The sequence below is a fragment of the Rhinolophus sinicus genome, linkage group LG04 (genome assembly GCF_036562045.2).
Source record: "Rhinolophus sinicus isolate RSC01 linkage group LG04, ASM3656204v1, whole genome shotgun sequence".
NCBI classification, from domain to species: Eukaryota; Metazoa; Chordata; class Mammalia; order Chiroptera; family Rhinolophidae; genus Rhinolophus; species Rhinolophus sinicus.
Window position 1 is genome coordinate 157,130,497 of NC_133754.1, and position 16,187 is coordinate 157,146,683.

The 16,187-nt window shown below is 50.7% G+C and overlaps 2 protein-coding genes across 2 annotated transcripts; both read right to left on the reverse strand.

The window, feature by feature from the left end:
* Positions 1–994: 994 nt before the first annotated feature.
* Positions 995–8,385, reverse strand: PIGO (phosphatidylinositol glycan anchor biosynthesis class O). The gene is made up of 10 exons (XM_019729011.2): positions 7,068–8,385; positions 6,314–6,457; positions 6,003–6,126; positions 5,536–5,695; positions 5,145–5,324; positions 3,361–4,888; positions 2,575–2,781; positions 2,143–2,357; positions 1,458–1,528; positions 995–1,304 (listed from the first exon to the last, which is right to left on the reverse strand). Exons 1-10 carry the CDS (start codon positions 7,576–7,578, stop codon positions 1,175–1,177), a joined length of 3,270 nt encoding a protein of 1,089 aa, XP_019584570.2. The 5' UTR covers positions 7,579–8,385; the 3' UTR covers positions 995–1,174.
* Positions 8,386–12,106: 3,721 nt separating this feature from the next.
* On the reverse strand, positions 12,107–15,911 carry STOML2 (stomatin like 2). The gene is made up of 10 exons (XM_019729012.2): positions 15,537–15,911; positions 15,166–15,303; positions 14,356–14,455; positions 14,164–14,222; positions 13,971–14,072; positions 13,701–13,835; positions 13,416–13,560; positions 13,217–13,296; positions 12,854–12,982; positions 12,107–12,426 (listed from the first exon to the last, which is right to left on the reverse strand). The coding sequence occupies exons 1-10, from the start codon at positions 15,735–15,737 to the stop codon at positions 12,289–12,291; spliced, it is 1,227 nt and encodes a 408-aa protein (XP_019584571.2). The 5' UTR covers positions 15,738–15,911; the 3' UTR covers positions 12,107–12,288.
* Positions 15,912–16,187: the final 276 nt, after the last annotated feature.

Below are 16,187 nucleotides of genomic sequence, written 5' to 3' on the forward strand. Positions count from 1 at the left end.
ACTAGGGACTGTGAGCCGTTAATAATTAGAACTCCAGAGGGGTAGTAGATTGTGAGGGGTGTAAATGTCTAACTAGTGCACTGTTTTGTACACCTGAAACTAATAACACAATAATAATTAAACTCTTCCTTTAGCTACCACAGCTGTGAATGCCTTTACTTCACAATCACTGCTGTTCAGCTTCTCTTCTTCCTCCTGCCAAATAAAGGTAGGTGCTGTCCCACAACTTTTAACGTCTGTTCTTTCAGTGGTTTCATCTCCCTGTTCTGGGTACTCTCAAACCTCAAGCTCCAGTCCTGACCCTTCTCCTCAGAGCCTCTTCCCCACTCCTTGAATAGGCATTTCCACAGGGATTTCATGCTAGCACTTCCACATGACACAGGAGTAGTGAAGAGAGGGCCCAGGAGATATGCAGAAGGCTCAGTGGATTCAGTTTTGGCTTCAAGTTAGGAATAATCAACGGGATAAGGTGGGTGCTTTAAGCTGGGCAAGTAGGCCTGATAAAAGGCAGCATAGACTGAAAATCTAGGGAGGCCTCCATAGACATGAAGAGCAAAGGGTGTTCTGGAGTGAAAGGACACAGTAGAGGAGGAGACACAGTCCTCTTGGGGCTTTAGACAGTGAAAGCCTGTGCTCCAAGATGCCTGGGTTTGTCTTTTCAGCTGTCTCTGTCAACAGTTAAAGCATAAGAATTTAATATGCTGCATGGCAAAGGAAAATGGCAGGTGGGAAAATGGCAGGAATGATTTGAAAAGAGCTGGGGGAAGTGAATTCACACAACTCCAACCGCTTCCCAAAGGTTTACAGGTGCAGTCAGGTCTGCAGAAGATGGCTGATCCCATCTGTGCCCAGGAGGAAGTGAGACTGACCCTCCATTAGTCCCTATAGGACAGTGGGGGCTCCCCCACATCTCAGACACACACATTTATTATTTTATTCCACTTTGGAGACTACCCCCCAGTCCCTCAGATGCATCCAAAGCAAGAGTTAGGGATCAGGCCACACTATGATTTTTAATTATAAAATAATGAAGTCCCAGATGCTAGTAGCTCCTGCTGCTTGGTGGCACGCAGTGTGGCTGAGCCTCTCTTGCAGATGATCCAGCACCCGTATAGGCCAGACTAGATTGTTCTCCAGCTCTCCGCATGGCCAGGAGCCAGCATCCAAGCCTAGGCTACCTCTGTTGGGCCAGAACTAGCTGCCGGAACCAGGAGCTTACTGCACCATCCACTCGCATCACCAAAGCTAGGCCCAGGAAAAGTCCCACGCTGCTCACAATGAAGCCCATGGCCTCAAAAATGAACCTGCAAAGAAAGGTGGAGAGTATCAGGGGACACTGAGAGTAGGTCTAGAGCCTTTTCCCTACTGAGGCAAAACGTTGTCCACCCCAGATGTTCATTCCTTGCTCCAAGCTTCACACTCCCCAACACCTCTACTTCTCAAGCAAATCCACTCACTTGGGGGCAAACACCTTCCAGACCATGAGATGCCTGCGGAGGACCGAGGCTGCCAAGGCACAGGCCAGAATCTAAGGGATGAGAGGAGTCAAGTTACTTGGGAAGGGAAGGAGGAAGCAGGTCAAAGAAAGAGGTGCTGTGGGCCCCTGTGAATAACGGGGAGTAGGAAAGTCGTGTTTGTTAGTAGGAAAAACCCTGGGCTTGGACAACCACTTAGAGGACCTAATTCTTTTCCTGGCCTCACCATGACTCACTGTGTGACCTTGGGCAAGCATTATCCATCTGTGCTGTTAACACTTAGACTCTGCCCCCCAGGGTGGAGGAAGATGTCACAGTCACACCTTTCTGAAGGAAAGGAGGAAGACCCATGACCACAGCTTGGGAAAGAATCCTGGCCATCGTCTCAGCTTTTCCAGTCTGAACTCCAAGGGAGTAATCCCCAAATAAAACCAGCAGGTTCCAGATCTAGCTTGTGCAGAGAAAACAATCTAAGACTAGGCTGAAGGAGACCCAGGTTCAAGTTTCAATACTGCCATCTGAGGCCACTGTCCTTGGGCAACCAGTTCATTTATCTTTACCTCAGTCAGGACTCTCTCCCAGGGTTTTGGCAAAGTATGAAAGAAAGAATGTGATGTACACACATGAGAAAAGGGAACTAACTCCGTGATCTCTCCCCTGCACCCACCTGAACACCAAGGACAAAGAGGTACTTGAGGCCCAGCTGCAGCAGCGCCACGTTGAAGTGGTGAGGGGCATCCCGGAGCCGCATCTCCATCAGTGGCTCCTCCTCCTCTTCAGGCCTGACTCTGGCCTCAGATTCATTCCCTGGGGGCTGCCGCCTCTTCCGGGACCCTTGACTCTCACACAGGAAGGGCCAGAGCAGGAGCAATGGGCAGCCTACTGCCTCAGAGGAAGGCAGGCCCAGAATTAATGGAGGACCCAGGGACCAGTCCACCCTGGCCCCCAACCACGGTGGTTGTCTCAGCCTCCAATTAGCATAAGCCAAAGGATGCTGAAGATCCAACAAAATCACATCTCCCCACTCAAATCCACGGGTTTCCTTTCCTTCTACAAAGCCAGAGTAAACAACGGAAACAAAGGAGGAATGAGGAAGTACCTGCAAAGAGGAGGTGGGAGGCAAAGGTGTTGGCTCCCACGAGCAAAGCAGGCAGCCAGGTGGAGGAGCCATGACCCTCTGGGAATCCCACGAAGGCTGCGTGCCAATGGATGGCTGGAAAGACAGGCTGGTGGCCCGTGGAGTAGAAGGTCTGTGTGGCCATGAGGGCCCAAGCAGAGACTGACTGCCATGGCACAGTAAAAGGACCTGGAGGAAGAGATACGCACTTTAGTCATACCCATTCTCTAATCCATTGTCTACTGCCCCAGGGTCACACACGCCTACTACTTCAGTGCTAATTCTCATATACACATATGCCCGTCACTCCAACCTCCTGAAGTCAACTCTCTGTCACTCTAATTCCCTCTGTGGCACAAAGCCCCATTATTCTAATCTGAACCCTACTGTGGTCACTCTCTTTCTCACACACACACCACTCACTATGATATTATATACTCATAATTCACCACTCCCATGACTGGAAAATCAGAAAACGCGCTCATGAGGATGCAGGATTTCCTTTAGAAATGCATCTTGGGAGTGCATTTCATCAAGAAATGACTCCTTGTCTCCCTCCTCCATGAACCTTGCTAGCTCCGGGAGCCAGTGGGAGGAATCAATTAGTTTGATTATAGCAGATAAAGGAGAGAGACACTCCCAACTGTGTGGAGCGTGAGACCATGTTAGGGTGAAGAACCTGAAGAGCAACACCTCCCTGAAAACAAGAGGGGCCAAGCTCACATCCCAAATATCCTTGGATGAGTCAGGGCTAAGATCTATATTTACCAGGGCTGGTGACGGGAATCCCAGCAGCAAGCAGATGCAGGAGAAGGAAGCTCTGCAGAAACAGAAGCAGGAACACAAGGCTTATGCGCTCTGCGTGCAACAGCAGAAGTGGGAAGGCCAGGAGGGTGAGGGCCGTGACCATAGCAGCTGAGTAGACGCTCCCCAACTGATACGCAGCCACAGTCAGGGGGCCCTGAGATTTGCTTCTCTCCAGCCGGCCCCGGAACTCCTCCTGCATATGTCGGTAGATTTGAGGAACCACATAATCCAGGTCAGCCTGAGAAGTAGGGGGGCCTGAGAAAGGAGTGAGGACAGCCCTGGGCCTTGGAGCACCTATTGTAGCCTTCGCCAGCACTGTGACCGGCCTCCAAAGCAAAAGCATGAGTCCTGAAGCAGCCAACCCTGCCACTGCCCTAGGCAGCACAACTGATGCACCAGCAACCAGGGCCCGGAGACGTGGGGGTGCTTCATCTGCCCCTGATGCCAATGCCCAGTAGGCAGCAGTGCCTAGGACCATTAGGGGCAGCCCCCAGCGCACAAAAAGCACAGAAGGCTCAGGGCTCTTGAGATTAGCATAGCGGCAAAGCCACAGGCGCACAGCAGCTAACAGGGCCACCAGTGCCCCCACGCAAGCTCCATACCACAAATTCTTGGCTCGACCACCCACAATGGATGCCAAGGGACTCAGCCAGGGAGAGGAGTGGCAAGCAGGTGTCTCTTCAGGGCAGCGATGAAAAAGCCCAGCTAGCCTTATACATAAAAGCAACCCAACTCCTAGCCCTATGGCATGCATGCCATTGTGCCGTGGGGGGCCTGTTGGGGCTGAAAAGCCAAGGCGGGGTGTTGTGAATAGCTTAGGTGGCAGCAGCTTGCCCTCCCAGTGAAGCTGGGCAACCAGGAGCAAGATGAGTGAGCCCAAAAGGAAGCGGGTGGCTCTGGCCTCTGCTACAACAAAGCTGTCAGAGAATAAAGCAGCAAAGCGAATGAGCAGGAGTAATAGGACAGGCCCAGGGATGGGAAGCAGGGCTGCCATGGGCCTCTTGGACCCCCAACCAGCCCAGGCTTTCCACAGAAAAGGCAGGAGTGAGCCCACTGCAGCCATGGCCCCTAGAACCACTGGATCCAGCTTCAGCCCAGCACATGCCAGGAGTCCGGCACACACTACGACCCCAGCCAGACCCCAGGCCACGGGTGCTAGGAGGAGAAGGTGGAGGCAGAAGCCTGGGGCTGTTGCCCACTGGGATACCAACAGGCAGAGAAGGCAGGCAGCAGCCAAGAGAGCAGCACCCCCTGCCATGCGGACCAGAGAGAAACGAGCCCAAGACTCAATGCACATGGCCCGAACTCCCCGCAGGAACTGCTGCAGCTCAGTAATCACAGTCTGGAGTGCTGCCTCGGCTCCCTGGGGGCTCTGTAGAAGCTGCTGGTAGTCAGCAGAGGCCTTGGAGAAGAGGTCATGCAGCCGATGAAGCTCCTTAACTTGGAGGTCTTGAGCAGCAGCTGAGTAGCTGTGAAGAAATCGGGACACCTGGCATAAAAGGTCAGAGGCCAAGGGTAACACGTCAGGTATAAATTGGGACAGAGGCAAGGACAGGTATTACAAAACGGGATACCTAGAAATCAGGGACCCAAACTCTGTCCAGGACAGGGGAGAAGGGGGTACAATGGAAGGAGAACATGGCTATGGAAGGTGGAATTAAGACTGAACAAAGGATAAAAGTGCATCACTGTTTCTCCCAGGCCCACTCTACTTCTGTCACCAGGAAGCTCAGCCCGTTACCTACCTGCTGGGCATTGAGGTGGAGAGCTGAGGCTTGGGCCAGAGCTGAGGAGTGAGGCTGGGTGTCTTCGACCTCTGAGAACAGCTCAGCTATCACCTCCCCGATGTTCCCAAACGGGATGGGCAGGCCCAACAGCAGGGCCAGTGTAGGTACAAGGCTGATTTGAGGAACTACCTCTGGCTCCTAGAGGACAAACACAGGGGTCAACAGGTTCACCACAGAGCTGGAGTCAGTGTTTGGAATAGAAGACATAAGGGGGTGGGTAGGAAATCAGAGTGGGGGATGCCGAGCGTCATGAATTTGGGGGCCTAAAATATAGGGATCCATAAGGATGCCGTGGTCATGATGCAGGCTGACTACCTGGAGACAACACAAAGCACACCTCAGGCCTCACCTCTGGTGGGGCCCTGGGGAAGAGGGCTGTGGGACTGTACAGAAAAAGTGCAGTCGAGATCTCCAGCTCACTGTCCCCTCCATGGTCTCCATTCTTGGTCATCCCATGGTCTCCAATCACCACCAGCAGTGTGTCATTCTCCAGACGCTCCACAACCCCTCTGGGGACCAAGAAATGTGTCAGGGGGTAGGGATGGATAAAGACTTTTCTCAGGGGCCCATTCACCCCCAGCCATAGTAGGGCCTAGATTTTTGGCAGAGATACCTCTTCAGTGATAATCCTACTACCCAAAGCTACACACTGAGCTACTCAAGATGGATGAGGCCTCTAGCTTCAGAAAAAGGCCTAGAGAAGACAGAATTCAGCCAGGAAAGAGGATCCAAGGTAAGGACTTTTTTTTCTTGGGACCTTATGTCCTGGGATTCTCAGACACAAACCCAATCCCCCAGCCAATATCCCACACTCACTGGATCACCTGGTCCATTTGGCTAAGTTTCTTGGCCATTTCAGGGTGGTGAGGGCCATGCTTGTGGCCACAGTGATCCACACCCAGGAAGTGAGCAATCAGCACGTCCCATTCACCACTGTCCACTGTGAAGGGGAGAATACTGAGCATAGGGGACTAAAGCCCACTCCTCAAACCCAGCCAGGCTCTGATGTTCCTATGTCCAGGGACATAAAGCCCAGGCCATTGCACGCACGGGAAACTCAGAATTTGTGGACTGAAGGAGCCCTTCCCAGCTCCCAGCCTTAGGCCTGCCTCTGGCCCCGTGCTTACTAGTTGGGTAGAGGTGTTCCAGGATGCCATTGTCCACTGTGTGTAAGTCTCTGACGTTGAAGGACGGGAAGAAGAAAGCTTGGGAGAAAACTCCAGGAAAAAGATCTTTCCAGGTATCATCTCCCATGAAGACCACACGCCTTCCTGCAGGGACATGAGAGTGGGTCACAGCCTGAGCAGGAGTCAGGGCAGGGGAAAAGGAGAAGGCCCTTTAAAAACCCGTCAGAAATCCCAACTATGCACTCTACGGCACAGAAATTCCATCTAGCAATTCTTTATCCTTCAAGGTCTAAAATTTTCTACCAGGAAACTTCCCGATAGCCATACTCCACCCAGACCTCTCACTCCTTGTTCCTACAGAAGGCTCTTCTAGTTCTCAGTCTCTGGCTATCTCTGCTGCTGTTTTTCTTGGGTGTATACTGCTTTTTGCATGTCAGTGAATAGACAGGGCCTGACCCTCTGCTCTCTCCTCCACACTTATGAGGGTATCCAGACCCACATCTTCTCCCCTTCATCTCTCTCCTGCCCCTTTACTGACAACGCCCCAAAAGTAAAATAAACACCCCACGCAGATTAGAAATTCCAGGACAAAGCCTAGACCTGTGCTCCCTGCACGCAGGAGCCTGGTCTCATTCTCCTCCCCTGTCCTCACACACCATAGTCAAGCATGCAGTGGGACACCCAAAGTTCTGGCTCTCTGACTTCTAAAAAATTTGCCAAAGGACTTCTGGCCTCCAGAGAAGCCCAGACTGACCTGCACTGGTGAACTGCTTAATGAGATTGTCTTCCACGATGGCGTAGCTGGCAAAGTTACTGCCAGCATCGATAAAGGTAGGTAGCGAGCCAGTGGTGAGGGCCTTAAGGCGCTGCATGGTAGTGGTGGGGGGATCAGCCTTAGATTTGTAGAGCCTGGCATGGTGGGGCTGAGTCTCGAGGATCCTCCGCAAGGAGCCCAGTTTGCCCAGGAAGGGCAGGGAGACAGAAGGCTCCCCAGGAACATATGAGCGCTGTGGCTGGGCGAAGTCAAATCGCAGAGCATCTATCAGCACCAACACAACCCGGGAGAATCGGGAAGCCATCCAGCAGGCCCCGGGCTCCCCTCGGCTCCCCCATGGCAGGGACCCAGGGCCAGGGGGCTCTTGGCAGCTGCTATGGTTGGTGAGCTCCAAACGGGTGAGGAGAAAGCCACTGGTGAAGAGGGCAATGCCCGCGTAGAAGAGGAAGCAGACCCAGACCAGGAAGAGCAGCACTGAGATCTTCTGCATCCTGGTGGTGGCAGGGGAAGGAATTCATCACTGTGGGGCCAAGAACCATTGGATATTCTGGTGCCTCAGTACAAAGCCCGGCTAGAATCACTTCCTCTTGGAAACCTTCCTGAAGATAAACAGTTCCATAGTTCCTCTCCACCAGTTACACCAGTGTTTCTGAAGGTGAAATCTGTAGACTATGGGCACCAACCCGGAAGGGCTATTAAAAAATGCTGATTTCCAGGCCGTATCCCAGATCTACAGAATCAGGATCTTTGGGGGTGGAGCATAGGAATTTGCACAAGTACTCCAGGAGATCCTAATGATGAAAAACACAATCCACAAGGGAAACTTATTCCAAGTGGTAAACTGCTCTCTGATAGCCTGTTTCTTCGCCTCCTTGCCAGTTTCAACACCCCTGGGGTGGCCAGGACTCGCAGCCGCAGAGAAACCCTGCGGGCCGGGTTGCTGGCACCACCAGAAGCGGACCGAAGGGACGAAAGGGAGGAGTCACACTCCGCTTCGAACAGCCAGGATCGCCAGGAGACCAGAGGCGCGACCTACCCGGCGCAGCACGGCAGAGGCGTGGGGTCTAGAGCCGGTTGGGCCTCGCCGGGAGCCAGTCGTCTGGAAGACTCTGCCTCCTCCGGTGGCTACAGGGCGTCGCCGGGACACCTGACCCCGGTGCTGGGCACGCCAGGCTGTGAGCTGGGGAGTAGTTCCCTTACTTCGGGGTGACGATATTGTAAGCGGGTTCTCAGACACCCTGGCTCACCTTCAACAGCACCCGGAAGTACAGCGGCCGCACCTGCGGCCGGGTACCACAGACGTGCAGGTGCCGGACAGAGCGGCCCGCGGGGCGCCATCGCCATCTGTCGGCACCACCGAGGAAGTTCGGAAAGGAGCGCAGGGCCGGCAAGAGGTAGTTTAATGGGAGGTGATAGTAATTTAGAACTGGGGGCAAAAACCTAAGCTAGAAGACGAGTTCAGGAACCACTGTCCATTCTTAGGTAAGACTAACAACTAGACCTCTGGAATCAAACCGCTTGAACCCTAGCTCCTCCACTCACTGTCACTGGGCATTATCTAATCTGTAAAATAGCGATAAATAATAATTATTTCCCCCTTTTTGCTTAGCTTACTCCAACTGATAGATTTTATTATTCCTTCTCTCCAAGTCTCTCACTGCATCTTACAACTCAATAATAAAGCAAATAACCCAATTTAAAAATGGGCAAAGGATCTGAATAGACATTTCTTCAAAGAAGATATGTAAATGGGCAATAACTACATGAAAAGATGCTCAACATTAGCCACCGGGGAAAAGCTAGAGATACCATTTCAAACCCACTAGAATAGTTATAATTAAGAAGACAAATAAGTATTGGCATGGATATGGAGAAATTTGAAGCCTCATACACAGCTGTTGAGACTGTAAAATGGTGCAGCAGCTTTGGAAAACAGTCTGGCAGGTCTTCAAAAGGTTAAACCAAGTTACTGTATGATCTAGTAATTCCACTCCTAGGTATATACTTAAAAGAAATGAAAATATATATCCAAACAAAAACTTGTACATGAATGTTCATAGTAGCATTATCCATAATAGATAGAACCAACCCAATTGGCCTTCAATGATGAGTGGATATACAAATGGTACATACAATGGAATGTTGTTTGGCCATAAACAGGAATGCTACTATTAATACATGGATGAACCTTAAAAACATTATGCTGAGTAAAGAAGCCAATCACAAAATAGAACACATAAATCTATTGAGAAAATAAATTAATGGTTACCTAGGGCTGGGGGAGAGGGAGTAACTGCTAATGGGTACAGGGTTTTTGTGATGGAGTGGAGGTGAGGGAGCAGTGATGACAATGGTTTAAAATTTTTTTTTTTTTTTTTTTAAAGATTTTTTTTTTATTGGGGAAGGGGAACAGGACTTTATTGGGGAACAATGGTCAAATTGTTGTCCTTTCAATCTTAGTTGTGGGGTGTTATGTTCAGCTTCAAGTTGTTGTTCTTTCAGTTTTAGTTGTGGAGGGCGCAGGTCAGCTCCAGGTCCAGTTGCCATTGCTAGTTGCAGGGGGCACAGCCCACCATCCCTTGCGGGAGTCGAACCGGCAACCTTGTGGTTGAGAGGACAGGCTCCAACCAACTGAGCAATCGGGAGCTCAGCGCAGCTCAGCTCAAGGTGCCGTGTTCAATTTTTTAGTTGCAGGGGTAGAGCCCACCATCCCTTGCGGGAGTCAAGGAATTGAACTGGCAACCTTGTGGTTGAGAGCCCGCGCTCCAACCAACAACTGAGCCATCCGGGAGGCAGCTCAGCTCAAGGTGCCGTGTTCAATCTTAGTTGCAGGGGGCAGAGCCCACCATCCCTTGCGGGACTCGAGGAATTGAACTGGCAACCTTGTGGTTGAGAGCCCACAGGCCCATGTGGGAATCGAACCGGCAGCCTTCGGAGTTAGGAGCACGGAGCTCTAACAGCCTGAGCCACCGGGCCGGCCCTGGTTTAAAATTTTGATAGTTGCACAACTCTGAATAGCCTACAAATTACTGAATTCACACTTTAAATGGGGTGAATTGTATTGTATGTGAATTACATCTCAGTAGAGCTACTATTATAGACAAAACACAAAACCTCTCCACTGGTTTCTCATTTCAGAGTAAAGCCTAAGGTCTTGTAGTGGCCCTATACAGCCCTGCAATTCTACACACCAGCTCCCTACTTCCCTCTGATTCACCCAGCTGCCACTTCATTCCTTCCTTAACTCTGTTCCATCCACTGCAGCGCCTTTGCTCGTTATAAGACAGGCATGTTCTGCCTCAGGGCCTTTGCATTTGCAATCTCCTGTCAGCTTTACTACCAGATGCCCAAATTTACTTCTAGATTCCCCTCATCTCTATATCTCAGCTCAAATGTAACATCAGTGAGGCTTTCTGGAACACTCTACTTAATATTATACCCCTCCTCACCAAATTCTCCATCTTCCTTCCTTTAACTTTCTCTTAGTACAACTCATCAGCATCTGAAACACTATACATCTTAATGGTTTGTCCCTTCCAAACAGAATGTAAGCTCATTGAGAGCAGGGAATTGTTTTCTTCATTACTGTATCCTTGGTGCCTGGCCTATAGTTAGGATTCAATAAAGTTATCAAATAGATAAATGAATAAATTATAATTCAGGGATATGTCAAGTATTCCTCCATTTCCATTGAGGTGGCCCCTTACCTCAGTTCAGGCTTCATCACCCTCTGGGATCACTGAGGCAGCTTTATTATTGTCGTCCAGCCTCCCATCTCTCCCTCAAATCCCCTGTCCACATTGCAGAACTGCTCCATCTAAAACAGTTATGTGGTTACCTTAATCTTAAAAATTCTTCACAGGAGTGGGGAAAAAAACCCTTCATGGATCTCCCCCACCTAAGGACAAAGTCCAAACTCTTCAGGACTCTATCTCCCTGTGATTTGGCCCTTGCCATATAGTCACATCGCCCTGACATCTCACCATTCAGCCACAGCAAATAACTCTGAATGTTCCAACTTCTCTGGAGCTATGGAGAAGTTGCATGTTCCAGCTCCAAACCCGAGCCTGGCAAATGCATTAATTTTTCCAGCCTGAGCTCAATGGCAAAGTTGGCAACTTAGCTGCCCACAAGCTGATATGCTTCTGCTCCTAGGATCCCTCAACCAGAATTTTCTTCCTTTACAGCACTTACCACTTTGTATCTCTGTCTGCTTCCTTGTTTGTCTCCTCTCCCTGACCTCGTATTCTGTGAAAGCAGAGACTGCTGGGTCTCAGTTGCTTTTGTAACTCATGTCTAGCACTGAGCTTGGCACGTAATAGATATTATCAAAATTTTTTTTTTTTTTGGAACAGGACTTTATTGGGGAACAGTGTGTACTTCCAGGACTTTTTTCCAAGTCAAGTTGTTGTCCTTTCAATCTTAGTTGTGGAGGGTGCCGTTCAGCTTCAAGTTGTTGTCCTTTCAGTCTTAGTTGTGGAGGGCGCAGCTCAGCTCCAGGTCCAGTTGCTGTTGCTAGTTGCAGGGGGCGCAGCCCACCATCCCTTGCGGGATTCGAGGAATTGAACTGGCAACCTTGTGGTTGAGAGCCCACTGGCCCATGTGGGAATCGAACCGGCAGCCTTGGGAGTTAGGAGCATGGAGCTGTAACCGCTTGAGCCACCGGGCTGGCCCCCTATTATCAAATATTTTTGAATAAATGAGTGAGTGTCAGTCCCTGAAGACCCTTTAAGCACTCAGCAGTACTATCCTGCCAAGTCAGTCCTCTTTCTCATGAGAAATTCCCCCCAATACCTGCTCAAATTTACAGTCCCACACTTAGCAGGAAGGGGACTACACTCCCCAGCTGGCAGTTCAGTAGACATGTGGCTAATCCTTCCACCCTATCCCACAGCTTCTCCTGGAGACAAGAAGGATGATTTCACATTACATCAGGTTCATTCTTGCTCATGGAGGAACTGGCTCCCAAGACCTGACAGAACTAGAGGGTGGGAGTAGACATCCATGGAAAACACTGATGACCTTCTCAACTTCATTTCCCAATCAGAGAGGACAGTTTCTGGTTTGCTACTGGTGAGTTTATTACATGATTAAACTTCAAATAAAAAAATAATAACCAAAATCTCAGCAGGGAGGCTAAAGTCAGAGTTTGGGAGAGCTGCTTCCCTGTCCCAAGCCTCTCTTGCCAAGCCCAGCTCCATTAACTCAGCTTGACTCGATCAAGTTCCTCATCAAGACTTGCATCTGTGCCCTGGACATCTCTGCTGTTCCCGTTGGAGACTGAGTCCTGGGCCCTTGGCACTGGGGCTTTGGTGAGAGCCCCATACACACCCATGGCCTGAGGAGAGGAAGAGAGAGCCATGAGGACATATGGAAATAGGTGTAACACAACCCTCCAACGGCTAAAAAGGTGGGACCAGGGTCAGTCAGCTTGTTTTTAGTTTCTCCTTCTCTCACACATCAGTCTTATAAGTTTTAGAGTTGGTTCTAAGAATCTTACAATCTATCAGAACAGGGCCCCCCTCAGAATACTAGCACAGGTATCTGGGGAAAAAAGAAATAAAAAGATGACTCAAGAGCTTCCCTATCTCCAGGGGTGAGTAGGGATGTCTCATTCTTAGAGATTTGTTCTCTACAGAGAATGAAGGGAGGTCTATGTCTCAGGGCACTCTGAAGACCTCTATGGTGTATAAGTGGAGATGGTAGTGGTTGAATCTCAGCTTCTGGCACTGGTGCTCTGTGCCGGGTCCTCAGGGCACTCTAACCTGAGCCACCATACTGGTGACATCGCCAGGGTTCGAGGGCAGCAGGATAGTGTTGGAGTCCTTCGCCAGTTTGGAGAATGCGCTGACATACTGCTCAGCCACGGTCAGTGAGGCTGCTGCATCTCCATTCTGTGGCCACAGGAGGGATAAAATCAGAGATCACAGATGTAGAGAAGTGGGTGGGGTGGAGGAGTAGAGAGGAAAAGTCATGTTCCTGGAAAGAGGATATGCACATCACAATACAAGAGATCAGGTAACCCGGCTCAGTGGAACCCACAAAGACAGGAAATTTTCCAAGGGTAGATAAAAGAACCTTTTCCACTGTCAATTCCTGCCCTCCAACTCCCACCAGGGGCCTCTCACATGTTGTGTCAAAGCTGCAGCCAGGATGCGAATAGCTTCAGCTTTAGCCTTCGCCTTGGCCAGAACTGCACTAGCTTCTCCTAGAATAAAAAAGACAGAACTTGACTCATGAGGTCAGGGTACCCCAAAACTCCTATTCCAGCACCAACACTCAAAGACCCATGCCCTGCTCCTCCGTCAGGCTCTACCCTCTGCTGACCTGCTGCCTGATTTATTTGTTCAGCCTTTTCTGCCTCAGACGCCAGGATCTGTGCCTGTTTCTTCCCCTCTGCCACGTTGATGGCTGACTCTCGGGTCCCCTCAGACTCCAGAACTGTGGCCCGTTTCCGCCGCTCTGCCTCCACCTAGAAGCCCCCAGCAACCCAAATCAACAGGAAGTCACAGTAAACTCTTATACAGATCAGCAACTGTGCCTATCAGAGTAGGGAAGAGAATCCAGGTCCTCATGTGACTAGAGCATCCTGAAGTCCTCCCTGGCCCCCACCTGCATCTGCATGGACTCTTTCACCCGGGGCGGCACATGGATATCCTTGATCTCATAACGGAGGCAGCGGATGCCCCAGCAGTCAGCAGCCTGGTTGATGGCATCCACAATACTAGCATTGAGGGACTCCCGCTCCTGGAGGAAGAGAGGTATGAGAGAGGTGGAAGCCTCAAGCTGAGAAGGGCCGAGGACTGATCTTGATCCCCGGAAAGGACTGAAGAGTGCCAAGCACGTGTCTTCAAACCCCAACTCGGGCTCAGATCTCCTTACCCTGAAGACTTTGTCCAGAGAGAGTTTGCCAAGTTCTGATCTCATAGTTGTCTGAGCTAGCTGGGTGACAGCATACTCAGGATCCTCTACACCGTAGCTTGCCTGAAAGGAACATGGATAGTGTAAGATGCTTGGATGCAGGATTTTAGTGAGGAGAATAACTCAGGAGGTAAATAAAGACGAAAGGAGATACCTTGTAAGGATCCATGATGCGCAGGTAAAGGACTCCATCAATTTGCAGAGTTACGTTGTCTGTAGATGCAGGAGAGAAAAGGAGGAAAGTCAGGCCTCCAACATCCCAATCAGCTCTTTCTCCTAAGCTCTGGATCTCCAGCAACCACTTCCTAATGGCCTCAGAGCACCCATGTTACCCTGCACCCCTCACCAAGAGTCACAGCCGACTGCTCAGGCACATTGATGACAATTTCCTTGAGACTCTGCACATATCGGATCCGGTCTAACACAGGAATGAGGATGTTCAAGCCCTGGGGAGAGGAGTCATGGGTCTTCAGAGGAATGGGGGTTGTAGGGTTGGGATCTAAGCTAGGCCTGGAGTGGGTAGGGAATCAACATATGGAACATGCCCAGAAAAGCTGAAGGCTGGGGGCTTCAATGGTAGGGAAGCTCAAGAGAATACCGTATTTTCCCCCAAATAAGACCTAGCCAGACAATCAGCTCTAATGTGTCTCTTGGAGGAAAAATTAATATAAGACCCGGTCTTATTTTACTATAAGACTAGGTCTAATATACTATGACATATAATACAATACAACATAACATAATACCGGGTATAATACCGGGTCTTATATTAATTTTTGATCCAAAAGACGCATTAGAGCGGATGGTCCAGCTAGGTATTATTTTTAGGGAAACATAGTAGGAATGTGAGGCCTCTGAATGGGATGGGAAAATGAAGGGAATGGGAGCCAGCAGAGTAGCTTTCTCCATGCAGACAGGTGGAGCTGAGAGAGTGGGTAGGGAAGATTCCCAAGAATGGAACCTGTGGGATACTAGGGCAACAAGAAAAGGTGGAACACGGGTATGATGGTCAGCAGTCTAGGCCCTGCTGAGTCTGGTCTTAAGAGTTGCAAGCCAAAGGTGAGGGCAGGCCCCAAGAAGGTCCCATCCCCATCCCCCCATGTCATGAGGTAATTGGGCATCAGGCTGGCCTGGCGTGGGCAGAAGAGGTTCTCACAGGCTCCAGGATCCGGTGGAATCTGCCCATTCGTTCCACCACCCAAGCCTCCTGCTGGGGCACAAACAGTACCACGGTGTTTCGGGGCAATCCTGAGGAGGCGCGGCGCGGAGCGCGGCCAGAAGCCTGCACGGAGCCCTGAAGGGAAGACGACAATTATGAGATCCCAGCCGCCCGGCACGCCGCTCCTCTAGGCGCCTATCCGGAGGCATCTCCCTAAACAGCCACCCTAAGGGGTCCTCAGAGAAACTCACGTGGGACCATGACCTCTGACCCCCGTTTTCTCCCCAAATTTTGAGTCCCCCTCCTTTCGAGCTGAGGATGCAGGTGACCTCTAGCCCAACAGTTGGAGTAGGCTGCCTCGCTCTTACCCTGAGCAACAGGGCCCCAGTCCCCCGCACGGTGCGCGCCAGCATTTCCCACGGCCGCAGCGACCTCCGGAACCAACGAGACGCAGAGCAGAGCGGTCGTTCTAGAAGCCCGGACCTGAGCTTTTTCTTTCCTACTGTATTTTCACTCCCCCGGATGTACTTCCGGTCGTCCTTTCTCTCCGTGCACGCCGCATTCCACATTCAGCCAATCAGCGTTACGTGGCAGAGGCGTGCATCAAGTTGTTCCCTGGGAAACGCAGACCTACAAGGAGCCCAAGATTGGAACTTCTGGTTCTCTCTGATCATGCCCAAGATCTCAGAAATGGTGACCAAAAATGGAAGCTATATTCTGTGTTCAAGTGGCCCAGAAACATCTCCCACTGAGTTGTTTACCCCGACCCGAGAGACTCAGTTCACCCTCGGAGCGTATAACCGCCCCCATCTGTCACCATAGCGACCAGGGGATTGGCGCTGACTCCAATAGCCATAGTTGCCATAGTGACATTCTCTGGCAGTCCTGCTGTGTTGTACCCAGCCCTCCCACTGGGGACTGACCCGATTCCTGTTGTCATAGTGACTGGGCCTAACATTGCAGGATGATTGGACTGAGATTTACCCCTTCCGTCTTTTGCCAAGACACCATAGCTTTTT